Source organism: Botryllus schlosseri, chromosome 11 (assembly GCF_051294905.1).
Source record: "Botryllus schlosseri isolate E-star chromosome 11, Bs_hap1, whole genome shotgun sequence".
Classification (NCBI taxonomy): Eukaryota; Metazoa; Chordata; class Ascidiacea; order Stolidobranchia; family Styelidae; genus Botryllus; species Botryllus schlosseri.
The window spans coordinates 18129652-18157280 of record NC_137246.1 but is presented as its reverse complement, the minus strand read 5'-3'; the positions used below and the strand labels follow the sequence as shown (position 1 = coordinate 18157280).

At 40.5% G+C, this 27629-nt stretch overlaps 4 protein-coding genes and 1 long non-coding RNA gene across 8 annotated transcripts; 2 read left to right on the top strand and 3 right to left on the bottom strand.

Annotated features, from left to right (window-relative positions):
- Window positions 1-247: 247 nt before the first annotated feature.
- Window positions 248-15024, bottom strand: LOC145449671 (rRNA N(6)-adenosine-methyltransferase ZCCHC4-like). 3 transcript variants are annotated; one of them, XM_080328070.1, is made up of 11 exons: window positions 15000-15024; window positions 12749-12855; window positions 12574-12665; window positions 12380-12516; window positions 6425-6538; window positions 4639-4776; window positions 4401-4580; window positions 4177-4345; window positions 3341-3489; window positions 2956-3277; window positions 248-534 (listed from the first exon to the last, which is right to left on the bottom strand). In XM_080328070.1, exons 3-11 carry the CDS (start codon window positions 12653-12655, stop codon window positions 272-274), a joined length of 1554 nt encoding a protein of 517 aa, XP_080184196.1. In that variant the 5' UTR covers window positions 12656-12665; window positions 12749-12855; window positions 15000-15024; the 3' UTR covers window positions 248-271. The 3 variants fall into 3 exon arrangements, with proteins under 3 accessions (XP_080184196.1, XP_080184197.1, XP_080184199.1); XM_080328071.1 differs by lacking the exon at window positions 15000-15024 and having other exon boundaries at window positions 2956-3083; window positions 3156-3277; window positions 12749-13286; XM_080328073.1 differs by lacking the exons at window positions 4401-4580; window positions 15000-15024 and having other exon boundaries at window positions 12749-13294.
- LOC145449670 (NADPH--cytochrome P450 reductase-like) lies at window positions 631-2933 on the top strand. The gene has a single exon (XM_080328069.1). The coding sequence runs from the start codon at window positions 691-693 to the stop codon at window positions 2725-2727; it is 2037 nt and encodes a 678-aa protein (XP_080184195.1). The 5' UTR covers window positions 631-690; the 3' UTR covers window positions 2728-2933.
- A 6102-nt stretch (window positions 15025-21126) lies between the features above and the next one.
- LOC145449669 (uncharacterized) lies at window positions 21127-22741 on the bottom strand. The gene is made up of 2 exons (XR_013918319.1): window positions 21995-22741; window positions 21127-21925 (listed from the first exon to the last, which is right to left on the bottom strand). It is a non-coding gene; the product is annotated as an uncharacterized LOC145449669 (long non-coding RNA).
- A 239-nt stretch (window positions 22742-22980) lies between these two features.
- LOC145449668 (histone-arginine methyltransferase METTL23-like) lies at window positions 22981-24609 on the top strand. Of its 2 annotated transcripts, XM_080328068.1 has the most exons (4): window positions 22992-23250; window positions 23310-23461; window positions 23571-23885; window positions 23955-24609. In XM_080328068.1, exons 3-4 carry the CDS (start codon window positions 23629-23631, stop codon window positions 24463-24465), a joined length of 768 nt encoding a protein of 255 aa, XP_080184194.1. In that variant the 5' UTR covers window positions 22992-23250; window positions 23310-23461; window positions 23571-23628; the 3' UTR covers window positions 24466-24609. The 2 variants fall into 2 exon arrangements, with proteins under 2 accessions (XP_080184193.1, XP_080184194.1); XM_080328067.1 differs by having other exon boundaries at window positions 22981-23250; window positions 23571-24609.
- Window positions 24610-24911: 302 nt separating this feature from the next.
- On the bottom strand, window positions 24912-26460 carry LOC145449667 (transcription termination factor 4, mitochondrial-like). Its single transcript, XM_080328066.1, has one exon. It carries the CDS (start codon window positions 26175-26177, stop codon window positions 25167-25169), a length of 1011 nt encoding a protein of 336 aa, XP_080184192.1. The 5' UTR covers window positions 26178-26460; the 3' UTR covers window positions 24912-25166.
- Between the last annotated feature and the right edge of the window lie 1169 nt (window positions 26461-27629).

Genomic DNA, 27629 nt, shown 5'->3' with positions numbered 1-27629 from the left:
ACCTAGTTGAGTAGAGATACGCATTTGAGCATTACTTAGTTGAGGAGAAGAATTGGGCTCCACCCTTAGAGGACAAACTATCTTCTACCCGAACAGTAACTTGTCGTATTAGGCCTACTGGCATCTAACCGTTCTGCAAATCTATATGGAATAATTATAAAGTTTATTAGTGATCTAACCTCATTATGTAGCTCAAACTCTCTAGCTGACGCTGAATCATGTACAGTCAGATTGAAGCAGATTACCGTACTTTTGACATTCATTTTATTAATCAATCGTAGCTACATCCATTTACATGATTTCTTTTGCTTTTGGCGGATGCGGGGTTGAATGAATCACTAGAGCGCTTCAGATCTGGCTTTCCCTTACATTCTGTCTTCGTCGATTGTTTGCCGACATTGTTCAGCACAGGGCAGTTTCTCCGTTTGTGAGATATTTTTCCACAGTTATAGCATCCGACAATCCTTTCACCTGGATTGGTGCAGTTGTGATCTTGCTGTCGGCATCTGTTGCATGTCGCGCAATGTGTCCAACCTTGAAACAAACGTGTTAATTTTGTTAAGCAACGTAAAATAAATATGAAAATCTATTTTACGTTGCTTAATTAGTAATCATGGAAACCTTGAAACAAACGTGTTAATTTTGTTCTGCAGATTTTCATATTTATTTTACGTTGCTTAATTAGTAATCATGGAAACGGAGACTGATGCTGCCATGTCTGAAGATGCGAGTACTTTTTCTGTATCTACTCTGGATTTGTTTCTATTGACTGCGCTAGTGGGTTTCGGGATCTATTGGTTTTTCTACCGTAAAGATAACACACCGAACGTCGATGACTTTCGCCGACTATCAGTTGTACAGCCATCACTCCAGAGATCGGACTCTTTTAGCGCTGGCTTCATATCACGTATGAAGAAAGGCGGGCGAAACATAGCCATATTCTACGGCTCCCAAACTGGCACTGCCGAAGAATTTGCGGGGCGTTTAATGAAAGACGCTTTGAGGTACGGAATGAAAGCGTTGGTCCTTGATCCTGAGGAATCTTCGATGGAGGACCTGCCTGAAGTAGCTGACGTCGATAAGTCGCTGGTGATATTCTGCATGGCGACTTACGGAGAGGGGGATCCCACTGATAACGCCCAGGAATTTTACGAATGGCTCCAACAGACTGACGCCGACATGAGCAACGTGAGATATGCTGTTTTTGGACTCGGGAATCGCACGTACGAGCACTACAACTCTATGGGCAAGTATGTCGACAAACGACTTGAAGAACTGGGCGCGGAGCGCGTTTATCAATTAGGTCTGGGAGACGATGATGGAAACATAGAGGAAGACTTTGTGACGTGGAAAGAAGGATTTTGGCCATCCGTATGTCAAACGCTTGGAGTCGAAGCATCCGGCGAAGACCAGTCGTTCCGCGGGTACAGTTTGACGCTGCACGATAAAGAATCACTGGATGCCGATAATATCTACACAGGAGAAGTGGCCAGGATGAAATCCTACGAGAAACAAAGACCCCCGTTCGACGCTAAAAACCCTTACCTGTCGCCGGTGTCTGAAAACAGAGAGCTTCACAAGGGCGGGGACAGGTCTTGCATGCATATCGAGTTTGACATCGCGAACAGCAAAATACGTTATGAAACTGGTGACCACGTTGCCGTCTATCCTACTAATGATTCGACTCTTGTCGAAGAGATCGGAAAACGCCTCGAAACAGATTTGGAACAAGTGTTTTCGCTCAACAACTTGGACGAAGACTCCAACAAGAGACATCCGTTTCCGTGCCCGACCAGTTATCGCACTGCTCTAACCCATTATCTAGACATCGTCCATCCTCCGCGCACAAACGTGATTAGCGAATTGGTGGAATACTGTTCCGACGAGAAGGACAAGGAATTCTTGAAACTGGTATCCTCCCCAACGCCCGAGGGGAAGAAAAAGTACCAGGAATGGGTCGTTGACGCGAGGCGCAGCATACTTCATATTCTACAAGCTGCCGAGTCCTGCAAACCCGCTATAGATCATCTCTGCGAATTACTGCCCAGGCTTCAAGCCCGCTATTATTCCATTGCGAGCTCCTCCAAGGAGTATCCCAGCAGTATTCATATTTGCGCTGTCCTGGTCGAGTACACTTCGAAAGCGGATAACTTGGTGAAAGGAGTGGCTACGTCCTATTTGAAAAATAAGATTCCTTCCGAAGAAATGCAACCAAAGGTTCCGATTTACGTTCGAAAGTCCCAGTTTCGACTGCCATTCAAAGTGTCGCACCCAGTGCTGCTCATCGGGCCGGGAACTGGCATAGCGCCGTTTATGGGATTCATACAAGACCGTGCCTTCCACAAGAGAAAAGGCAAAGAAGTGGGCCGAACTGTTCTCTACACAGGATTCCGTAAAAGAAGCGAGGATTACATCTACCAGGAAGAACTGGAGAAGTGGAGAGACGAGGGGGTACTGACCGAGCTGCACGTCGCGTTCTCCCGCGATCAAGGAGAGAAGGTGTACGTGCAGCACTTGCTAAAGCAAAATATGCAGTCTGTGTGGGACATAATATCAAACCAAGGCCACATCTACGTGTGCGGAGACGCCAGACATATGGCAAGGGATGTGCAGGACACGATTATAACTATCGTCGAAGAATGTGACAACAAGACCAAGCAGCAAGCGTCAGATTTCGTAAAGGGACTGATGAACAAAGGACGATACTCTGCTGATGTATGGAGCTAAGCTGCTACTGAAATTATCGATTTTTCTATAAGGAACACCATTTATAGCTATTATTCAAGATATAATTGTCTTTGCAGTTCGTTGCATATTCCCTATCTTCCATTACCCTATTATCAACAGCGATGTTGTTAGCACTGAGCAGAGGCTGTTCCTGTGTATCTGATTTGAAATCATGTGAATAAATGAAATATCGGTACCAATGTAAATGTATTTTAATAACATACTGACCTGGTTTGAAGCAAGCTTCACATAAATCACAGTGTACATAGGTCTTTCCGTGCTTGGTAGTGCAACTGTCGCATTTAGCACAGTGTAAGTTGTTTTTGGAGACATACCGCCTACAAACGTTACAGAACCTAAAGAAAATCGTTACCTTGTTACGTTTCCAGCTACTAGGAACGAGAATTTCAATTAAAAGATTCACAGACCTGTATCCCTCGTTGGTAGGAAGAATGAATTTTTCCAATTCAACGTTGGTAAAGATGCGTACTGGGGACTCTCTGTTACTGGTGCTACTCTTTTTGAACTTTTTGTGGTTGTCATAATGTACCTGAACCGAGTTGAAAAACCAGCTCGTTAGCAAAGTGGCTTAAGATTGCAATCTGCAATTTACTTGATAATCAAGCATTCGAATACTCTCGTCCACACTGCATATCCTCTTTTCCATAAAGTACGGGAATATCCACAGAACTTTGGTGTCAGAAAACGTACCTTTCGTAGGTCTATTTTGATTCAAGTGTAGAAGACCTAACCATTTGATGGCTGCAAGAGAATTTGCTTCATTTCAATGTTATCATGCTTAGGTTCGAGTAATTTTTCACTTTGGGCGTCTCTCGAATGAACTACTGGGTACCAATATGGGGTTTGTTCAATAGTCTTGGGACTATACATATTATTTGCATATATTATGTATACTGAATAGCAGGGGTGTCAAACTAACGGGCAGCAAAACAATTCTTGAGTAAATCGACCAAACGGTATGGCGCAAATGTTAATGAGAAACTGTTGTACAGTACTCAAGTTACATAGGGAATATAATAGTTACGCAACCAATCCAATGCAAATATCTTTTGTCGCACTGTTTTAGGACTTCTGTCTCGTTCAAATACAACATTTCAAGCGGCCTCACTCCATCCTATTTTTGCCAATTCTATTGCCAATGAACAAAGATATTACCAGAACAGAATCCATATTACCGTATTCATAATATTATATATTATGTATAAGCATGTCAATGAGCATTCCAGTGGAGGCAACATTTTAGCGTCATTTGGTTTTCATTTGGCTGCAACCCAAATTGGATTGACTCCTTTGCTTTATACGTATAGCCATGAATTTTTTGCAATTGACATCACAATCTACTCGAGTGGTATCAAGTTTACCAAAATACCATAGCATACTCAACTCAATAAGCAGAGTAAAAAAACATCACAAAATAAAACATTTTACTTTCTGCAATTGCATCCACCATTCCGCCGAATGGTGGGTCAAGCACAATCACAACGTCAGACATCTTTACATCGGCCAAGAAGCCCTCTAAATGACGGAGCGAATCGTCAAAAACGTGGTGGTTGAACATGTTAAAATGACAGAATGCGCCCGTCGGGTTAGTCTGCACCTAAAAACGAAATTCGTCTTACAACACCGCCAACGAAAACACATCAAATACTCACGAAACGCAAGTCAATATCAAGCAAGATACTGTTGATTACAAAATTCTCTCGGGAACTTCTCAGATTGCTTTGAATACTTTCATGGAGAGTTGGCATTCCGATACAAACAACTCTTGAATAACCAAGCCGAGTTAGTGTATTGCGAATGAGCTCCGTGCTACTCTCGGCAAGGAAGTATTGCTAAAAACCACTGAAATGAGTACCATGGCCAATATCTACTTTGTGTTGATTGACTCACCGCATTACTCTTATCACATTCCAGCGGAGCAAATAGGTGACGAGATGCATTAAATATCACTTCCAGAGATATAGCTTCCCTCAAACCATGTCTGGTACAAGGATGCTTCTTCTTCATTGCTTGTGTCAGTACTATTATCTTGAATGAATGAAAGTAGTCGATCATAATTGGATCTGTTTACATCCGATCAAGACAATGTGAATGTAACGAGCAGAGAGGATGTCGAAGCGACCAAATAAGGTCTGTCAATCTAAGTCACCACGGCATGCCAGTATTACTGGTAACCAGTGTTGGGATCAAGTCACTACCTTCGAGTCACAAGTCATTGCACATTTTGACTCGAGTCAAGTTGCGTTTTCGAAGTATCAGGCATGATTAATTCATTGCATTTTGCTGGCTGTCTGAAATACAGATTGATTGGTCATTGATTTTGAACCGATGATCGAATCTAGAATTAAATATACACGTAAGAAGGCGCTGTATCGCTCACATATACGTATAACTGCAAAACTACGTAAAAATTGCATAGCTCCAGTATATAGTTACCAGAGAAAATGGGGAATAGAGAAATGAATTGTTAAGATACAATACATTACCCATTTACAAATTGATATGATACAATTCGAGCCTGCGCCAATGGTTGAGGACCATATGAATTATCTTCCGATTCAACTTCAATAAAACAAGAGGTTTGATTAAGGTAAGAATAGAGAACAGAAATAGACATTTTGCTATTAAATTAACTTACTATACAAGTTTACGACAACTTGAGCTGTAAGCTTCAATCACTTCGTTTGCGGTCAGTTTATTTGTGAGTGAACAATGGACAAATGACAAATCCAAGTCGCTTCGACATCTTCCTGTCTATTCATTGTATCGCATTTTTTGTGGTGTATTGAACTGATAAAATTGCTAATAAACCAATGATGATGATGATGGAGGCTCAGTAAAACGGGTTGCACCAGCGTTTTGCGAACAATCCGACCATATGCAAGATACAGTGATTTTTATTGACACCAATTTCTTTATGACTTGAAATTGACTCGTGAATTTTGCTCCCAGTCACTAGCCAATCCACATTTCTGATACGCCAAGTCAAGTCATTTTAGCAAATTGACTCGAGTCAAGTCATACGAAAAATGTGACTCGAGTCATCCCAACACTGCTGGTAACCAGATGTAACTGTATTTGATGTTGATCTTTAGGCATTAAGCTTGTCTTTCTTTTTTGCTTCCTTCCTGCTGTCATTCTCCTCCAATGTATTTGTTCATCATCGGGAGCAAGATCCCAGATAAACCTACAGCACTTTTAAACTTGTTATAGCCGACACCCAAATCTCAGTCTCTCGTGCAGATGGATTTACTAACTCCCCTCTCCAAATACATTTTACCAGTGGCAGGACAGCCAGAGCTTTTCTAACTAACATGTCATGATCACGAAAAAATGCAACAGTCATGTCTGATTTATACTTCAGGAAATATATTCAAAGATTATATTTTCAGGCTGAAATTTTCTGGCCTGATGTGGCAAATTGAACCTCTGGATTTATCAAGTGTAAATGATGTGGGCATGATGTAATATGTTAAGGTTGATTTCCGACATGGTGATGATCTGTTCAATTCGGGCTCCTCTATACTACAAACAGTGCTGTAGAATGACACGGTACATGACTAAATACTTGTAGTGTTTTGGATGATAGAGCAATAAGAAATGATTTAGCAAATTTGGACGTTATTCCCGTATGAGCCAGGTAAGGCTTTTCAGTCATTGGCAACAAAGTACTTACCTTTTGACAAGTAGTACAAAAATGTCTTTCAGTTTCGTCGCATCGCAGTATGTCTTCATAAGTGGCAAGCTGGTTCACAGTATCAGTGCTATCTTCCCCTTTTTGAGTTTGGATCTGTCAACCAAATAGTTCTTCAATTGAAATATTCAATTACTATGTCTTATCATGGTCAAGAGGGAATTAAGTTATACTTGGATCACAATTATGCCTGAATGAAAAATTGAATTATCAGTGCTAGCATCAGCGTAACTGAATTTCATTGTCAATAACCCAGCTGACAGCAAAAGATGCCTTCTTAACATGCAGAAAGGTCCTATAGCTGAGAATTCTAATGTATGATGCGACCATCTTCAAGTAGCCTACATCCCGCGAGATCAATGTATACTGTTCTATCAGGCATATATAATCTAATGTTTTGAAAGTATGATGAAATACACCCCGCAATTACAAGTAGACACTTTAAGACATACTACAACTGCTTGAAGTAAAAGTATAAAATACTATACTGTAAATTACTCAATAAGTAGATTGGGACTGCACGACAGACTTTTAATTTGCCAGTGAATCGTGGCTTACAGCATTATTGTAAGATGCGTGTTAGAGAATAATACAGAATGATATGCTGTGCGGCATGTGCCGCAAATTCACTAGCCATCCCCAACATCCCTGTCCAATGTGTCCATATTTAAGTATTACGATTATTTAGTATTTTCTCGAGTGATTATCTGATCACTGACCAGAGTTACCATGCATTGCGCAGTTATACTTACACAGCGGTTTTGAGATGTCATGACAATTACTACTCCCATGATTGAATGTGTCAAAATAATGTACTTGAATATAATGAGTACATTGACCCGACTGGCTTGGTGTAGTAGGTTGCACAAAATTTTAACATCAGTTGATTGACTTTTCATGCAATAGGAAACTCATTTATGGAAAATACATTGCACCAAATACAACGGTCATGTAGCTCCTTTGCAACTATGAAGAAAGTTCAATCATGCTCTCTACTATCAAAATTATACTAGGTTGATATAAAAATCAACTGATAAGTCCTTGAAACAAGATTTTGTTGTTAAAGCAGCAATGTAACAAACAGAACAGTCACATGCTAATTGGCATTGCAAACTTCGTACAACCAACCAACACTTTTAGTGGCGGTCTAAAAATCGACAATTTGCTTGTAACTTTTTATCTGTACATTTTCAAGACAAAGTTCTATGGAAGTGAGATAGGAACATGTTGCTTCCGCAGATTTTAAACCCACAACTGGCTTTCCAGCATAAGCGGTTATCACGATATGGTAAAATTAGCTATTTTCGGTGCGTTTGGTGAAATTGTTTGGCCACTAGAGAGCGCAAGAACCTGAAATTATGATAGAAGTTATTCATTTTCGATTTGGGACCAAATATCAGAGGCACTTTTTGAAATTCAAATTTTTCTTTTTTCACTCCACCCTATTGCACAATGCACATAGCCAATGAGATGTGACATATGCACATTAGGGTTGTTAAAAATAAACTTTTTCTTCCAAATCTCACTCGCCTAATGACTAAATCGTCAGGTTGTCTAAGAAAACGATGCAAACCAAATTTGACTCAATTCCAACCAGTAGAGGCCGTGCAATCTTGAATTGAAATTTTTAATTTATTATTAAAATTTAAAAAAAAAAATTTCAAATTTTTCTGTTAACCCCATGAAATTGTTGAGCTGTCTTCAAAGACGATGCAAAACAAATTTGAGTCAATTCCGACTAGTAGAAGCGGAATTATTTGAGTTTTTCGTTGATAATCCCCGCATCAAGGATAATCCGAGAATTATCAACGAAAAACTAGAATAACTCCGCTTCTGCAAGTCGGAATTGACTCAAATTTGTTTTGCATCGTCTTTAAAGACAGCTCAACAATTTCATGGGGTTAACAGAAAAATTTGAAATATTTTTTTTTGTAATTTTTAATAATAAATTAAAAATTTTAATTCAAGATTGCACGGCCTCTACTGGTTGGAATTGAGTCAAATTTGGTGTGCATCGTTTTCTTAGACAACCTGAGGATTTAGTCACTAGGCGAGTGAGATTTGGAAAAAAAAGTCTTTTTTGAACAACCCTAATGTACATGCAAAGACGTCGAACAGACTAGAGCAGGGGTTCTCAACCTGGGGGGCGCGGGAGGCTCTCAGGGGGGGCGCGAAAAATTGACGAAGTCAGTATAGGGGGGGCGCGAAAAATTGACGAAGTCAGTATAAATTGTACGTGTCCGAACATGTGTTTCACATCCATTATGAGAAGACGATTAATGAAGATGAAATTTATTCCATATTCAAGAAATTTTGCAAAATACAAACTCCAACAACCGCGCTCAACGGAGTATAGTCTGATTCCAACTTCATTCGAGCAAATTTTTGAAATTCTTTGGAGATATAGAGAGCAATTCCCCCGTGTAAGTCATTCATTGCTTCATAGCTTTGACAGTAGCCTAAAGCTTGTCGCGCCGGGCAGCTCTTGTTAGTAGCTTGCGAACTGCACTGCCTAAGACAGACTTAGACGCAACACAGGTTGCCCGGTTTCGCCCTCAATTAGGCTACTCTAAATCAATACAATTTAATCGATTTCCAAAACTGATCAAATTTAGCCTGGCAGGACAGAACGACGCCTTGCTCTCTGTACTCACTATACCAGCATCAGGATTAGTCTCAGGGTGACCTACCTTGAAATTAATTAATGGATGTCTTGTTCAATGTTTTTTTGTTATTTTCAAACAAGTTTGGAGAAATTTGTCAGCAATGTAAAAGACTCAACAACTGGAATGCAGATTCAAAATTGGCGTAAGATAGACCTTATGTATACTATTAGATCAGGGGTGAGCAGCCTGCGGCCGTAGAAGGGAATTGGAGCGGCCGTCGACGCCTAATTCAATTAGTATGTGTTGGCGGCCGTAGACATGCAAATTGCAATTACGAATTCACTCCCGCATTTTCGAGAGATTTTAATTATTCTTGAAATTTTCTTCGCCCTCTGCGCAATTCAACAAGACTTCATTTTTCGATTTTAATGCAGTAGCGACCTTTTTAATCTGAGCCGGAATGGGGATTGCCAAGAAATAACAATTCGTTCGCGGCCCTGAAAAATTTGCACAATATGCACCTCCCGGCAACTATTCATAACATTGCCACTCGCGATTTCGGTGCGTACAATAGGCCATTGTGAAAAGTAGAAGTCCGGAGTTCACCGGGAATGGATATGGACACTTGGACAGTTTACCATAGGTATTTTGCGTCCAGATCGTTCATTGCGGCTATGCCCTGGAATGCGGCCTTACGCTACATAAGCAATCGAAATGCGGCCATGATTATCAAAAACGTTGCCCACCTCTGTATTAGATGATGTGCTCTTTTTGACATGACGATAAATGCAAGGGGGGTCAGGGGGGGCGTGATTTTTTTGACCATTTCCAAGGGGGGCGCGTGTCAAAAAGGTTGAGAACCACTGGACTAGAGCTTATGCATGGGTTTTGCATATACACAAGTCAGATCGCTAATGCGGCCACCTGCCTGTTGTTCAGAATCACCATACGTGACTTTTGACATGGATAAAAAATTTAAACCATTCGAAGTTCTAAGCAGAGGTGGTCAAAGTAGTCATGAAAGCTACTCACGTAGAAGTAGTGACGAAGAAATCTACTCAAGTACGAGTAAAAGTACTTCTTTCATAAGCAACCTAAAAATACTTAAAGTAGAATTGACTGAATTTAAATCTACTCAAGTACCGTAATTTTCCAAGTATAGTACGCCCCCATGTATAATACGCACCCCTAAAACAGCATGTAAATTCTGGGAAAAAGCCTGTACCCATGTATAGTACGCACCCTGCATTTCAGTACATGAATAGTTCCGATTTCGTATACGATGTCATTCTGTTTTGCGATGTCACTCTTGAACAATCATTACACAAGGATCGCTAATCATTATACAATTAGCGGGCTTGTCTTTAAACGATAGTAGATAGCAGCCAAAGCCTGCGAGGCGGGCGGCGAGTCAGTTTAGGCCAACGAACTGACATCTTGCGCACGATGCCTATTACAGATGTGATTGCGCCTAGGCTAACGGTTATGTCATGCGCAACAGGTCTGTTCGAGATGCGACTGATTACGCAAGTGATTACATCTTGCGCACATGGTCTCTTGTATATGTATAAATTGCATATGCGATTGTTCGGGCCTGTCGTTGACGCGATGAATTGGCGAGAATTGCTGCGCGCGAGTGTCTATTAGTGACCTAATTTCGCTCGCATACAAACGGCAAACCAACTTAGAAGGAGATTGCGTGCTTGCGCACACGACTCTCGTTAATTGGCAACACGCTTTTCGTTAATTGGCAGCGCGTTACACTCTATAATACGAATTACTACGCGCGCTGGCTGAAAGTGATGCGCGATTGGAAACAAACATGAATATAGGTGGAGGGATATTTTTTTCAAGGCTTGTTGTACCCATGTATAATACACACCCCCCTATTTTAGGGCAAAAAATCCTGAAAATTTTGCGGATTATACATGGAAAATTACGGTAAGTAGTTGTGAAAACGATGGTAATTCATTCGCATGGACTGTCATGGAGCTATACAGAGGGTGTAGACTGTAGAGAGATCGATTCATATTGATGCATCCCTGGAGATGTCAGTTTTTGACAGAATAAGCAGTCGTCCACATCATGGGATGCAAATGATAGAATTAGAGATATGGAAATGCGATACTAATCCTTTGTCTACTCGAACACCCTGCTTTAGAGAATATCATGGCGTGGCACCCTCCCCTATATTATAAGGCCCCTAGTTCAGTCGAAGAGCAATACAGAGAAGTTGTGACGGGTGCTGCTTTAACACTTTGCGCCATTAGTATACGTTAATTAAAAATATGGTAGATGGTGAAAAATGCCACAGCGTAGCCTATAGCTTTATTTTTGGAAAATGTAAGGCATTACTACACTTGCTTTTATACTTCAACATGTATGTTCTCCAGACAAAAGAACTGAAACTATAATTAGAACTCAACTTATAATACTTGAATTGTAAGAAAAAAAACAAAGTAATTGAAAGAAAAAAACAAATACTTCTAAAAAGCAGAAAAGATATTTCATGTCTTTTGTCCAGAAAGTTTCAACCGTGGTCTGCTAAAACAGGTCTTACGTTAAAAAAGTCAAAGTTCACTTTTCCAGATTAGGACACGTCATGGGCTTCTAGATATATTAGTTAATTGCTAGATTGTGAAACAGTAGTTTCAAATGTTATGGGGTCCATAGCTACTGCGATGAAATATTTGATATATGCGACAAGGCGGTGTGAACGGAGCCATGCAATCCGGTATCTAAATTATATTCAGCGATACTTCCGTTTAGACATATTTGTCACTCAATATCTACTACTGTGCGCGAAACGCAACAAAAATTTCGGGTATTAGCCTACATGACTTTTATGAAAGTAAATGTGGTACTACGTGAAAACAGCCCCAAAATTCCTTAGGCTAGCTTTCTTATTGGGGGATTAAACTACTTCTACTTGACAAACTGAAAATAGCGAAAAGTAAGTATTTCAAAAAATATTACCAAGTAGAAGTAGCGAAAAAAAGATCTACTCGAGTGAGTACGAGAAGTTGAAGGAAAACTACTTGAGTACTTCAAAAAAGTAGAAGTACTTCGTTACTGACCACCTCTTGTTCTAAGTCATTATCAGATAAGGGTGAGAAAGGGAGAATGAGATGAAGTTCAGGATTTGGATTTGGAAACAATAAATCTGTTCATTTTGGGTATGAACCACTGAGTGCACAACTTCCATAACGGGCTGCCATCAGGAAGCTTCCCCTTGTAACGTACAAATAAATAGAATTGAATCTAAGCTACAGGCTGCAGCTTGCCCCTTCTGTACTACCCAGTGATGGTAGTGATTAATGACAGCACTCACATCAGAAAATCTCTTTTTCTTTTGGTTGCCATCAACATAAATAGGAGCTTGACAGTCCTTCCGGTCTCGACATGCTGAGCAAGCAAAGAAGCGTTTCTTTTTACTGTTCACAGCCCTCTCAAACATTAGCATGGGTCCTGAAAAGACACAGGTTCAAAAAAATAATATTTTGGGAAAGCTCCTTGACACATTACCGTGAGCACATTTGGGATTTTCTTGGTACCAGTTTTCAGGAAATATCACCTCAACCCCGAACTCTTTGGAATGTGATGTCATATCGATACATCTGAGAACAAACAAATTTAAAGTAGTCCATGCATGAGGGGCAGGGGGATATAGCGTAGTGGTTAGCGTCGATGCCATACTTACACAGGCGGCCCGGACTCAAGTCCCGCTGTCGGAGGTTAGTCTGGTCGTTCTTACAGCGACAAAAAAGCCCAGTAAACAGAGCCGATGATGAATGAAAGAAAGAGAGACTAAAAAAGGACCGGCGAATATAGATTAACATCAAAAAGACTGACATCGGGCACTAGGCCGAGGTGGACACCAGATCAAGAGACTGCGACTGGTTGTTTCGACATCCTTCTATCTTTTCATTAGATCGCATTGTGTCTTGAATATCGCTGTGAACATTCTGTGAGTGTCTTGGGCAGATGAAAATGTAATCTGACAATTATTGAGTGATATGCATGGCATTGGTATACATGGAGCATATAACACTAAGATGGACAACCTTAGAAATGGGTGAACTAAGCTATATACAACTATGGTTGAAAAATTGAAGCATTCAAAGTTTATAATGATAGATTCTGGTTCTATTATTTTCATAAGCTTACGACGCACAATGTGCAATGAAAGGTACTTCTTTGTGATACCAGATACACATTACACAAGACACGATGTGGTCTAAACCAGTGGTTCTCAACCGTCAGTAGGACTCAGTACGCTGACAGCTGCCGGTCCGTGACAGATTTTATAGGTAAATTCGAAAATGCAAGAAGTTGAGTGCTTATCGATAAATTGGAGAAATAAATATAGGACTTTGAATAATAGAAGTGTGAAACATATTTTTTGCATGGTATCATAATACAGAGCTCATGTTCTACTTTGTCGTGCGTCACAATGGTACGTGTCATACGAAACTGTCGAATAGTAGTCTATACAACTCGTTTTGGATAAGTGCTATGTGAAAGATACGGAGACTTTTGAACAAACGTTAATTAGTCAACTCTTTGCGGTACAATTGAGCCTATAGCAAATAGCAAAGTTGCATTTCTTTCAAAGAACACCGAGCATTCACAATTAAGTTACTTGAATTTAACGGGACTTTGCAAACCTCGCCGTGCAGAAAATTCAATAGAACCAAGCATCAAGTAACAAAAAGCTGTCATGAAATAGAGTTTCCAATATTACATTCAAGTTGTCATAATTGAATTTAGGTTGATTTTAGTCCACGGGGTCAAAAGGGTTGAGAACCAGGCAGGGTTGTAATGACTCGAGTCATGACTCGACTCGAGTCAGACTCTAGTCATGAATTTTTGATGACTCGACTTGACTCGAGTCATTTTCTCAAAATACGGAAATGACTCGACTCGAGTCAATTTGTGTATTGACTCGACTTGGACTAGAGTCATTGCGCATGACTCGAACCAAGTCATATGAATCAAGATTCAGCCGGCCAAGACCGACATTTCATTGTATTTTCGAAGAACAGTAAAGTAACCAGTCTATTGGGATTACGTCAGTTGGTACTGGTACTCGAAAATGCGACCAGAAACTGTTAAAAGTGAGGAAATTAGTATATTATAAATGCGAACCATTCGATATCACCGAACAGAGTTATAAGAGTGGCTTTAACAAGACTTTAACTGGAAACTGAGCAGTCAACACAATGACTTGGACTCGAGTCATAATACCATGACTCGGACTCGAACCTCGGCTCGATGACTTGGACTTGACTCTGTGCTGAATTTAAAATGACTCGACATGACTCGAGTCAAAACCGTAAAAGTGAGAATGACTTGTGACTCGGAGCTTTGTGACTTGGTTACAACCCTGGAACCAGGTGTCTTTAATTTGTCAATGTCACCAATCAATCAATAAGGTTTATTATTATTTTCATCGTTTCAAAACATCACAAGACTGCAATACAATGAAAAGATAGGAAGGTGTCGAAACAACTTGGAGTAGACTTTAAGATCAGACACCCACCTTAGCCTGGCGAAGTAAATAAGAGGCATACACACTGAATGAAAGTAATGCAGAGAAGAATATAAGACGCAAGCGACACCAATGCCGACATTGCCGCTCGGGGGACGGAATTAGGGCTGCAATGACTCGAGTCAGGATTTTTGAATACCGACAATCCGTAGTGGTATAATCGACAGCTACAACACCAGTGGGTTGCAAGTTCGAGTCCGACCGAGGTTGGCTCCAGAATTCTTACCTAAGTGTTATACAGCTCAGCTCAGTAGTCTAAGCTAAACGGACAGATAGGACGTCGATGGTGGACTTGAACATTGAAACAGCAGTCAGACAACCCACTGCCACTATTCATACAATATTATCATAAGATAAGAATATGGTTTTGCGGAATCACGCAAATGAAGACAGAATCAACCTGCATCTTGTCTCTTCAATTTCCTCCTTACAGTTACAGCCAGTCTGCTTAGAGTCAAGTGTAGGCTACCTGTTTGATGCTGGTGTGATCAGACTAGATGACCTTAATGGTCTTATCGACCTTAACGGTCCTATCTAATACCGAATACTGTGCAAGCATATTTCCTGTACCACCATCACTGCCGTGTGTTATGTATTTTAGTTGGATGAAAATAAAGACTCTCTCTCTCTCTCCCTCCGGCGCGGAATGCGAATGTGATGAACTATTGGGGTATTCCCCTATGCAGAGACGTATTATCACGTGTCTTTCATGGATCGTTGATCTGGTCTGCTGATACAAAATTATTCCAAAACTCTGTCAACAAAAGGAGTTCGTGTATCACTATAGAGCAGTGATTCTCAACCGCGGCTCTCCGAGCCGCATGCGGCTCTCGACTGCTCTCCGTGCGGCTCTCACTAACGATGTGAAATCATTGATGCTTCTACGGAAATTCTAATTATTCATGATCATAAATAAATCGCGCCTTCAACACAACAAATGTACGTTTATGTTCACGTTTACTGACGCGAAGGTCATTCCCTGATCACAATAGAATCCTACGTAATACAAGTTGTACGGGTTGTGACGTAACATTACCGATAGTAATTTCGGTAGGCTTTAAATCCGAACCTTTACTGCTTTACTGAAGGCTCTGACCGTCTGACCTAAGCCTAATCAGGTGTCTGTAATGAGACGGGCGAAGTTTATTTCGCTCGAGACGGCGGCTCATATTAGAATACGGGTGACAAGAGACTCGGTCAATAAGACAATCAACGTTTGGGGTAACTGCAGGTACTTTATTTTCTTACTCTTTGCTTTGATCTTGATAGCGTTAGAAAATATCGGAGACTTTGGTTCAATGATAATGTCAGGTTCAGATCAACCTGCAAAGAAATCTCGCACCCTTGTGCAAGAAAATCGGGCCTTTCAAAGTGAATGGGAAGAGGCGTATTTTCAAATTGAGGAAAACGGCAAAGCGAAATGCCTTCTGTGCCCTATAATAATAAACGGTGTAAAATCTTTCAACGTTAAGAGGCATTATAAAACACATGCGGGAAAATACGACGTCTATCAAGGTGAATCAAGGAAACGGAAGTTAGAATGTCTGAAAGCAGAGCGTAGCAAACAAGGAAAAATGTTTTTAAAAAAAAAGAACCCGAAGAGGTAACAATAACATCATATAAGATCAGTCATCTATTGGCCAGCAATATGAAGCCATATTCTGATGGCGAAATTACGAAGCAGGCTATTGTTTTGTTTACCGAAGACAATTGTTCTCCTGCCATTCAGCAGAAAGCTAAAAAATTGCAGCTTAGCAATGATACAGTAACGCGTCGTGTCGATTGCATATCCCAAGATCTGCATGAGCAACTTATTCACAAGTCGCAAGATTTTTCTTACTACTCGCTTGCTCTTGACAGCACTAACGACATTACCGACATAGAGCAATTAGCTGTATTCATCCGGGGAGTCATGCCAGATTTCAAGATTTGCGAGGAGTTTCTTACTTTGCGATCTATTCATGGCACAACGAAGGGAACCGACATGTTTCGTGAATTTCATGCTACTCTTCAAGAAGCGCATTTAGACCCATCGAAATTATATTCATTGGCGACAGATGGCTGCCCAGCAATGCTCGGCAAAAATCTAGGTCTTCAAGGACTCGTCAACAAATGGCGTGCTGAACAGAATCTTGACGCTGTGACTTGGCAACACTGCATTATACACCAGGAAAGTCTTGTTGCTAAATCATTAAAGATGTCCAATGTGACAGATATAGTAATATCGACCGTAAATTGGATTCGAGCAAACGCACTTAACCATCGAAAATTCAAGGCTTTTCTCACCGATATTGATGCTGACCATGGAGACTTGATCATGTTCACCGCTGTACGATGCCTAAGCCGAGCTGCATGCCTCAAAAGATTTTACGCGCTACTTCCTGAGATTAAAATATTTGTCGAAGGAAAGAAAGACATCCCTCAGTTGGGAAACGAACACTGGGTTGCTGACTTGGCGTTCATGGTGGATATTACCTCACACCTGTCGTCACTAAATCGGAACTTACAAGGAAATAACAAGCTCTGTCACGCCTGGTACGGGACAGTGTCTGGTTTCATTGAGAAATTGTGTCTTTGGAGAAAGCACCTAGAGGAGGGTGTTACGACACATTTTGTAACGCTTTCAAACCACCGACAGAATGGATCATTCAAAACATATGACCAGGTTATTAGTACCTTGATTGACGGGTTTAAACGTCGAATAGAGGGAATGCATCATTCCGTACCCCTGATGAATATATTTTCAAACCCAATGGCAGTAGATGCCGCCACTGCCCCTGATATTTTTCAGATGGAACTGCTGGACTTGCAGTCCGATATAGAATTGCGACTGTTGTTTCAAAGCAATGGACTCCTTGAATTTTGGGGTGCTGTTCCTGAAGAAAAATACCCCAACCTGATAGCTAACGCATCGAAGAATGCCTGCATGTTCGGTTCAACCTATGTATGTGAAGCCCTTTTCAGCAAATTAGTGAGGATCAAAAGCAAATATCGCAACCGATTGACTGATCGTCATCTGAAACAGCTCTTGTGCACAGCTTCCTCCACGATGAAACCTCGTTATGACAAACTTGTGAAAAATCAAATTCAATTTCAAGTTTCGCACTAAGTTGCAAAATAGATAGTGATCACCACAGATTTAGCGTCACGCCTTGTTCATCCAAACTCAATTCACATGCTCTCGGAACTCAGAAAGATTGTGGATTAAGTCTCAATAAACATGTTGTGACGCTAAATCTGTGGTGATCACTATCTATTTACTATCTGGAAGAATGTAAATTGTAAATCATCCGCAATCGGCTTCAACGGTGAAGGGTATACCTCGGTATACCATCGGTGAAGGGACGTGGCTGGGTAACGTCGTTTCGGAAGTTGTCCGTATGGGGAGTGCCCGCTGTCACAGTGTCGTCTGGGGAAATTGTCGTATTTGTTTTGGCCGTCGCTGTTTGAGCCAATCGCGGTTTTGGCCGTCGCTGTTATGGCCGTCGCTGTTGTGGCCAGTCGGTGTTTTGGCCGTCGCTATTAAGGCCGTCGCTATTTTAGCCGTACACCATTTCGTTGATACCATTTTTGATGATATTTTTCTATTCTCAATAAATTACGTTATTCGTGCCATCATGCGGCTCCCGACAGAGTTGAGGTTCATAAAATGGCTCCCACAGTGAAAAAGCTTGAGAACCACTGCTATAGAGGATGTAGGATGGAGTGACGACCCATTGTTCTCTTCAATTGAATGCATTATGACGCTTTAGATAGGTCATGGTCTAGTGCTTAGGGACCGATGTTCTGTTGCGAATCAAAACTGTGTACGGTAAGTAGCCCGTAGGTGAGTACTGCGCTGTCATTTTGTTACTTGTATATGTCTATAAGTCTGGTGGACTGATTGGTATGGATGAAGAAATGATATGGGAGGATTGGGAGGGAGTGACGGAAGAAATTATATATTTCTTCGGAGGCTTGGATAACTGGAGAGGAGCTTCGTGTGCAGAATGTTCTGCCAACTTTCCCACAATAAAGGAGCTTATAAACACGCCAAATCCCATGATCAGCCAACTGCTTGATAAAATCAGTTCCACCATTCGAGCAGCTTAATCTAGATTCTATTTCATCATTCATAGAGGAGCTTAATTCCAGATATTGTGGAGTTGGCTTGATTGAACCAGTTTTACCAATATTATTCTAACATTTGCCACCAAGCTTCTTCGTTGTTTGGCTTTCCACAATTAGGTGCTGCAATGGTTTTGCTAAAGGTTTTCGATGACAGAGTTGGTGCGTGTAAGAGGAGGAGCCTATTACCTCTGCTTTTGGTGTCAATCGGCATGAGTCCGGTAAGGAATTATCATTTGCAAAATATTGTCAAAATAGTAGATGGTTTGATATTCACTTATGACGTAAATATGGTATTCATTAATTTAGGCTCTCGAGATGCGTAATAATTCCTGAGGTGGTCAGCAGTGACAAAGTAGGCCCTGCTTCTACATTTTCTAAGTAGCCGATATAGGCTTACTCTAGCAGATTTTACCCACTTACATGTACTACCGGTGGTTATTTTTTTTCACTACCTGTTAACTTACAGTAAAGGTGAGGCAAAAGTACTTACTTTTTGCACTCTCAATTTGGTAAAGTAAGATTTTTGTTAGGGATTATAGCCATCATGTGTGTGATTTAAAATGCCATAAAGAGGGATTGCAACAGTAACTACTTGAGTACATTTCAAATATTATACATCCTCCTGAAGTGGTTTTTACATGCCGTGCTGGCAAATTTTTCCAGATAATGGAGAGAAAGAAATACCGCCTAAAATATCCGACAGGTAAGTTCACTGGTATTCTATTCAGATTTTCATTCTCCATGGAAAGGAAGCATCAAAACAAACAGTAAACAGTATCCTCGGATAAATTCGTCAAGACCATTGATATCAAAAGTGGGTTGATTTAATAGTTTTACAGACTTATGAAAGTGTGGAGATCGTGGAGGATGTACTGGACAAGTCCATGATGCACTTTAATAGGATTTTTTAACATAGTTTTGTTCGCCATGCCTTTCAGAAAAAGCAAGCCAAAATTTCTAAATATTCAAAAGGGTTACGTGATGGATTGAAGGAGGTATCTAAAGTAGGTGAAAATTAGCCTTTCTACAAACAGTTTTTTTCCCTATGGGACGAGTGCTGCCTATTCCCATAGGGGTTCCTTCTGTCGCCAAGGAAACCAATGCAAAGGTTGGAACCTTGACGTGGTGTGTTGGCTTTTTACACTAATACCGACCGGCAGCGTCTCTCAATGCAAATCACTTGTAAATTAAAAGATATTTATTGAAAACTGAATAGACTCTTGAAGGTACAGAGCTCAAACATACAATAAAATCATATTGAAATAAACCCCAATATTTTCGGCTGACACTCATCGGGGATAATTGCTAGCAACAACAATTCTCTACTAGTTGCTGACGATCACGCCTGATGAGTGTCAGCTGAAAATATTCGGGTTTATTTTAATTTAAAGGAAGATCGTACTGGACAGTTGAACAATCATCATCTGAACCACATGGAGTACTTTGTCTGTTTGGATATTTTCTGTTGTACCTTGTTTTCAGATCATATTTCTGCAGACTGTGTATGCCGTAGAATCGTTCCATACTGAGAACAGATATACCAATGGTATCAAATCAGCACATTCGTCAATGTTGCTCAACAGCGTCATAAAAAAAATCGGTTACGAACTTACAACTTCACACTGTGGAGCTCTGTACACCAGGGCCGGCCAACCCGTGGCCCGCGGGCCACATGTGGCCCGCGAGAAGGTTTTGAGTGGCCCGCGAGGTAATTTCCGAAATTTCTAATATCATCAAAAATGGATTGCACAGATTGTGAACTTGCAAGGCGAACCAAAAATTTGATTAGGCTGGCCGCAACAGTTGAGATGTGATGACTAAAATATCAGTTCCGACGCATTGACAGATCCATCAGCCATTCACATATTGGTATATCTTCGTACACTACAATAAAGCAGAATAATTTGCGTAGATTCATCAAAGTAAAAAAATATTGTAACAAGCTTTGCGCAACATGTTGTCACTCGATTTCTTGTTTTTAATATTGTTGCCCTTTTGCGAAAATGGAAGAACACCTAATGTATTAGATTGAGTCGAACTATATTCGCGATTACGAGACAAAGTGTCGTTCAACATATGCGACGTTGCGTTTGCGCTCGCAGTAAGACCGTCGACTATGAAACCTAGGCACGAAACGATTGACGCATGTTGGTCGCAGCTTTCGATATCGATATGACCATGCGCAAACTTAGCCCAGCGATATACAACATGTCCGCAATATAGTCAAGTGACAATATTATTGACCTATGAACTTAAAAAATTTTTAGCGCTTCGCGCGGCTAGTGGCCCGCGCAATATTTCGTCAATCGAATGTGGCCCTTTGGCTGAAAAGGTTGGCCAGCCCTGCTGTACACCAACACAAAGTCTCATTCCCAACCTATACATTGGATACGCCAAATTTCAAAAAGTAACAGACATTAGCAATTGCATGTATATATTCAAAAATTGCTGAAGAGTTGAAAATTTCAAATCACAATTCTGAATGAGTTGGCTGAACTTTTCTATCCATGAAATGCAGCTGAGTCATTAATCAGACTGCTTGAAAGAAAAATCCTGAAAAATAGTTTCATGGTAACATAATATGAATTGATCACCCATAATTCATTCAATTTATAATGTAGGCAACCTCAAGATCAGTACAATTTTATCAGTTCAATACACCACAAAAAAATGTGATACAATGAAAAGACAGGAAGATGTCGAAGCGACTAGGAGTAGTCTATGGAATCTGACACCCACCTTGGCCTAGGCGATGTCAAGAGGAGGCATGTACACTGAATGAAAGTAAAGAAGATAGTATAGAAAAAGAAAGCGACAAAGAATAGGGCGGCATGTCATGGAAAGCGAGATCGATAGGTCAGTCGTGGTCGGGTAATCTTGAGGATGGACTGTATTTATTTAGTAGTAATTGCTTGTATTTCGTCTTGAATGTGGACATGCTTGTCGACTGTCGGATGGCCGGCGGGATACTGTTCCACACATCAGGTCCGGCATATTTGACAGAGCGACGATCTTTTCGGTCGATCATATGATATTTGGACGACGTGGACGCGCGTGTGTTGTACTTGTGCGCTTTTGATTCCGAGCTAAAGAAGTCATTGAAATATTCGGGGCAACGACCGCAGTGGAACTGATACATAAACTTGGCGATTTCTTCATCATATCCTCATTCTTCGATGAACAAGTTACCATTTCTCTTACTGAAGCTCCAGACGTCTGCATAAAATATAAGGGTATATGTGAATCATGTTTAAAACTGAAATCACTCGATATATGATTACTTACCCCTGTATGATTTACTTAATTTTTGTTATGAGAGGACAACATCCTTGATTTCTATGTGTTGGAGTTTCTCTGGAAGTTGCTCCAGAACTGATGGTCATTTTTCTACCTCCTTCGGTAAATTCGAGTATCAGGTTCACTGGGACCATTAGGCAGCTTCTAACGCATAAGATATTCATGATGCTTCCTCTCATCTGCTTCCGGCACTAAATCAGGTCTACGAATCCTGAAGAATAATATTTTTTGTTCTTTACTAGCCCGTTTATTAGAGTAACTGCAGCCTTAAATCGCGCAATGAGTCGCCATATTCCGTACACTAACTGTTCAACTGCACCTGTTATGAGAACAGACCTGGCGAATAACTAAATCGCGAGAAAATCGTCTAACAGCAGAATAAAATGCCATTCCACAAGTGCTGCAGCTGATATTATTTACCTTAGCGACGCGCGTTGTCCCTAATCACTCAAGCGTAGCCAGCCTAAACGGAGAACAATGGGTCGTCACTCCATCCTACATCCTCTATAGTATCACCTAAAAATAGTACATTGAACACTCTCTCATTCGAAATTTCATGCTGGTGACGTCATATTTTGTGATACGATTGTTGATATACAATGTTCTTTCCAATTCTCTACTAGTTGCTGACGATTACCCCTGACGAGTGTCAGCCGAAAATATTCGGGTTCATTTCAATATGAATATACTATTTAATTGTATATTGAAGTTCTGTACCTCCAAGAAGCTCGTCAAAATTATTCCTGAAACCTGATGTTTGTGTTTTTGTTGTGTACGCACGGCGCAGTGGTAGCGGTTCGACTTTGTCTGTATCTCAGTTGATGTTTAGTTTAATCATAGGCTATGGTTTAATGAATGAATTATGATACCAAATATTGAACTTGAATGACAATTTCGTTAACGTTCAGACTAATCATCTTAGGGATGCGATGCAAGTATTGAAAATGTGTCGACAACTGTTTTACTGTATTGCAATTCTTCAAACGATAAAAAATTTTACTCAACAAATTCAAAAGACTTGATATCTAGCTATTAGATTTCCTAGCTGATGAATTCAAAAGCGGCACTACTTGTAAATGTTTAGGTTGATTGGATTTTAGTCAATGTCAGATTACCAAGTAGACTACAACTCCAGTATAGTTCCTGCATATAGTGAATTTTGCGTATGAGCACATTGATTTTACGTAATTCTATGCTTCATATTACCCAGCTTGTGCGCTATCAACTTGACAGTCACAAATGTGGTAAGTGAAGTTACAATGTTAAGTTATGCAGTTTAATCTCGTATCTTTTTCCAATGCAGCAAATCTATATGCAATGCCATCAGTCTGTACTTCCTCCTGGTGATTCGAAAGATCCAAGGCGTACTTTACGCACATCCTCCAATAGCTGCAGATTGGGAGCGAGAAGTGAAGCGTGTTCGTCTTCGTCAACAATTAGAAGTATATTACAATAGTAAGATCCAATTCTGATAATGCTAAGATTTAATACTTATGTGTGGCAATTGCAATGATCTAACAGTCAACACATAGACATTGGATATTTAACAAAATAAACCTTTCAGGCCGAAAATATCACAGACGACTGGAGAAAGAACGAGCTGAAAGCTTTGTGTAACAGTGATGTTGAAAACCTTCGAATTCAGCGATGAGGATAATGCGTTGACCGTCAAAGTGTCGGAAAAGATGGATCCCTCATACGGATTATATACCTGGCCGTCGTCAATCGTGCTAGCGCAGTACCTGTGGCACAATCGCCAACTTTTAAACAATAAAAACATTCTCGAACTAGGAACAGGTACGGGATTGCCGAGCCTTGTTGCAATCATGTGTGGAAATGCAAAGTCTGTAACATTGTCAGACGACCAGCGGCAACCAAAGTACGTTGACAAACACTATGTCTCTTGGAAAAAAATATTCAATGATAATTGTGCTCTGCTATTTTTCAGGTGCTTTCAAAACATGACGGACTCATGCTTGTTCAATGACGTCCAAACTTATGAAAGCGAGATCAATGGGCTTTTCTGCAGACAGAACAATTATAATGGAACGTCAGTCACTGTCATAGGAATCACGTGGGGAGAAGTCCCTCCGATTTTTTCGGATCACACAAGCACCGGAGTCCCCTTTCCTGATATCATATTAGGGTCGGATTGTCTGTTTGACGAGAGCGTATTTGACCCTGTGCTCTTCACTGCACGTCATCTATTGACTAGAGGTTCAGTACAAAAGGCTGACCCGTCACGTTTCTTGTGTACTTATCAAGTTCGAAGTTCAAAAATTTCACTACGCTATCACATGTCACAGTGGGGGCTTGTGTACAAGGAAATTCCAATTCAAACCTTCAGCCAGGACAAGTACAACATCGCAAACTCTGGAATGCCTGGAAACCACAAAGTCAAAATGCTTGAAGTAACTCTCAGTGACAATATTGCTCGAAGAAGTGTGATGCCTGCTTGAAATGCCCTCTATGAAAGCGTTCAAATATGAACAAAACCAATAAAAAAAAACTTATTCTTCTGGCTAGGTTCTATCATTGGCCTTGATCCTTGAAGTAGAAGCAAAACCAACATTGCTCACATTCAAAGCCGAAAGCAACGCAACGCAACAAAAACTGCGACATGTAGGTATGAAACATCCAGATAATGCATATGCAGATGTATCAATAGCATGTGATGTGGCATAGCCTACTATGCGAACAGCTTAAATTGAAAATCATCTATTAGAAAATGAGTTATAGCACCCCCTCTTGTCCGTAACCGTCGGCTTGTAATGCTAGGGTTACCATACGTCCTTTTTTAAAAGGTTTTATCTTTTTCCATAAAATCTAAAGTGTCCTAGGAGGTCGCCTAAATGTCCTCTTTTTGTGGGAATCCGTCCTCTTTTTTTCAGAAAAATTATTAAAATGCAATGAAAAGGTCGATTTCTATTCACAATTGGGAAGCAGAATTGTAGAAAAGTGGGTGATGTCGTCAAGCTCATTGCCTTGAGGAGGATCCTATGATGTTTACCTAATTGGTGGCAGTTGATGTGCACTGGTCAACGATAATTAGATGGCGTTTACTCTGGTTAGAATTAGTTCAAGGTATTCCACACTCAGTATCAAAGAAGTAAGTGTATTATTCATTTTTGATAGGTCACAAAACATATTCATCTTAACCTCAGGATGTTGACATTTCCTTGAGGAATTTATCTGCAAGTTGTGCTGAATCATCTGGAGTCTCATCATCATTGATGTCCTGTCTTCTGACTCTGTCTTCCTGAACAAGCATCTTCTTGAATAATTTGAACTCGTTCAACTGGCATTGAGCAACATCTCGGCAGAAAATCGAATCAGAATTGCATACGATTCTGTGAATTACAGGATTTTTTATAGTAGTACTTCCAGTTTTAGTGGCAAGTTGAAACTGCCCACGGCGTAACAAAAATACATGCCTGGTTCGTATATGAGTTAGGCTGTGTTGAAGGACACCTTGTTTCGAGAATTCGTTCTGATTTTTCATGCCCATCGTGAAGAATAGATATTGATACTTCTCTTCTGTAATGCCTGGTGGGTCCAATAATACATTAGGAGCATTGAGAAAAAGTTCCGGCAACTCTGCCATTGTAAAGTCCAGCTTTTCAATCAGAAATCTTGTAGCCACACTGATTTGAAATTCATCCATGAGCAGAATATGGGGTGTTCGACTGATGGCTTTTTGCAGCCGTGTGCCCTGTAGTTTTATTCGGCGTAAACTCTCGATTCGTTTCACCAGTTCATTGCAATTCAGACTGTAAATTTCCGGACAGCGACCAACTAATCCAATAATACCATTGAGTCCCAGACCAAGGTTGCTATGCATTAGGTTTATTACTGCAATAGTGTTGGCCGTAGCACTTTCATCTTTCAGTAATGTTGGATACTTACACAAGTTTGCCTCAATATTGTTGGATAGTTTTGGGGAAGACCCGTATGTCCTTTTGTTAGAGTGCAGAACTTCAGCCGCATCTGCAGTTGGACGTGGATGGGGAGATGGATTTTCAAACACTTGTATCACTTTCTGTATCCTTGTATTATTTGCCTCCTTGTGCACATACCTGACACGTTGGAATGATACATATGTTCCAATGCGACAAGCTGTACAAGTTGATAGTGGTAGTCGTGGTAGAACAGTTCGAAGTAATTCCATCATGAAAACCTTAGCCGCCGTGTAGCGTTGAGATAAATACAATTCGATCGCTTTCTTCAAGGTTGTATTCAGTTTGTCCCATCAACTCCCAGTCTGCATCATTCACCAGAACCAATATTCCTGGTCGGACTGTTTCTCCCTGTAAAAATAACTCGGCCCTTTCTTGCAGTAGGTTGTCTTTTATCCAAAACAGCAAAGACTTGATTGTCCAAGGTAATTCTTGAGCTGGCAGGTCAACTTTATGTTCTTTGATATCACCGAATAGGAGCTCCGCGCCGCCACTAAATTCTAGTGTTATAGAGGGTGGCATCAGTTCTTTAGTAAGTTGTAAATAGTGTAGTCAAGTACAGATAGGTTAGATTATGCCTTGCGAAGGTTGGACGGACTTGAAAAGAATATTTGATTTCAGCTTCAGTGATTCCTGGGTGGGATTAAGTATAGACTTTTCACGTTTAATTGCACCTTCCCCAGTATGGAATCGGTGTCCAAGGCACGCAGGATCACGCCGACTTGGTCGCCAGTTGCACGCGATCACGCCGTCACGGGTCGTTGATTTCATTTAAAAAAAAATTAAAAAAAAAAAAATTGGAAAAAAAGTCAATGCTCTCAGCCACCCCAAATGCTATATTCCAGTTAGTATGTGGTATATAATGTTTTGACCTAATCCTCTAGCCAGAATCTGTTGATTACTGTCTGTTGGTAAAGTACTTGCACCTTGCTAGTTGTCAACCATTAGCATCTGATCTCCTCTCACTGGCTTAACACAGTCATTTGAAGTCAGTAACCTTGCTTGTCACGCCGAAAAGTTGACTCTGTCACGCGAAAAAAGCTTGTATCACGCAGGATTTATTTCAAAAAAAGGACGGAGATTCCAATCAGGCACCTTCCTCGATTCTCAAATCCGTTTCATGGTATGACATATGACACTGCTATCATCGTAGCACGATTTTCATATAAACGGAAATAAAAAATGATTCACCATGAACATAAATATACAAAATGTGATAAATCTAGAATAGTAGGACTACTATAAGTAGTTTCTCGACTAAGATATAGCTGAATAAACTAGCACTGTCGTTTTAAGTCAACAGAAATCACATCCACATAGATAAAGAAATCAATAGGCCTAAATTGCGATTATCAGCCGCCCCTATGCACCATTTTCAAAGTTCATTTAGCAAAACCCCGGACAGTTTCCCAAGGACCAATCTGATTTTAATATACTCGAATGATCATAAACGTTGATATAAAAGTAAATTAGAACAATTCTAGGTCCGACACCATGTCCAAATATCATTTGAAGTGGGCCTATCAATACGCATAAATTACGATTATCAGCCTCGCCTATGTACCATTTTCAAAGTTCATTAAGCAACACCCCGGACAGTTTCCCGAGGACCAATCTGGTTTTAATATACTCCAATGATAATAAACGTTGATATAAAAGTACATTAG

Excerpts from the sequence above, each read along its gene's own strand:
- LOC145449670 (XM_080328069.1), top strand. The coding sequence starts at position 691 with ATGGAAACGGAGACTGATGCTGCCATGTCTGAAGATGCGAGTACTTTT.
- LOC145449671 (XM_080328070.1), bottom strand. The coding sequence starts at position 12,655 with ATGACATCACATTCCAAAGAGTTCGGGGTTGAGGTGATATTTCCTGAA. Across the intron at positions 6,539-12,379 it reads AGAAAAAGAGATTTTCTGAT|ATCCAAACTCAAAAAGGGGA; the intron begins GTGAGTGCTGTC and ends TTTGGTTGACAG. Across the intron at positions 4,346-4,400 it reads TTGATATTGACTTGCGTTTC|GTGCAGACTAACCCGACGGG; the intron begins GTGAGTATTTGA and ends TTTCGTTTTTAG.
- LOC145449668 (XM_080328067.1), top strand. The coding sequence starts at position 23,629 with ATGTTGAAAACCTTCGAATTCAGCGATGAGGATAATGCGTTGACCGTC.
- LOC145449667 (XM_080328066.1), bottom strand. The coding sequence starts at position 26,177 with ATGATGGAATTACTTCGAACTGTTCTACCACGACTACCACTATCAACT.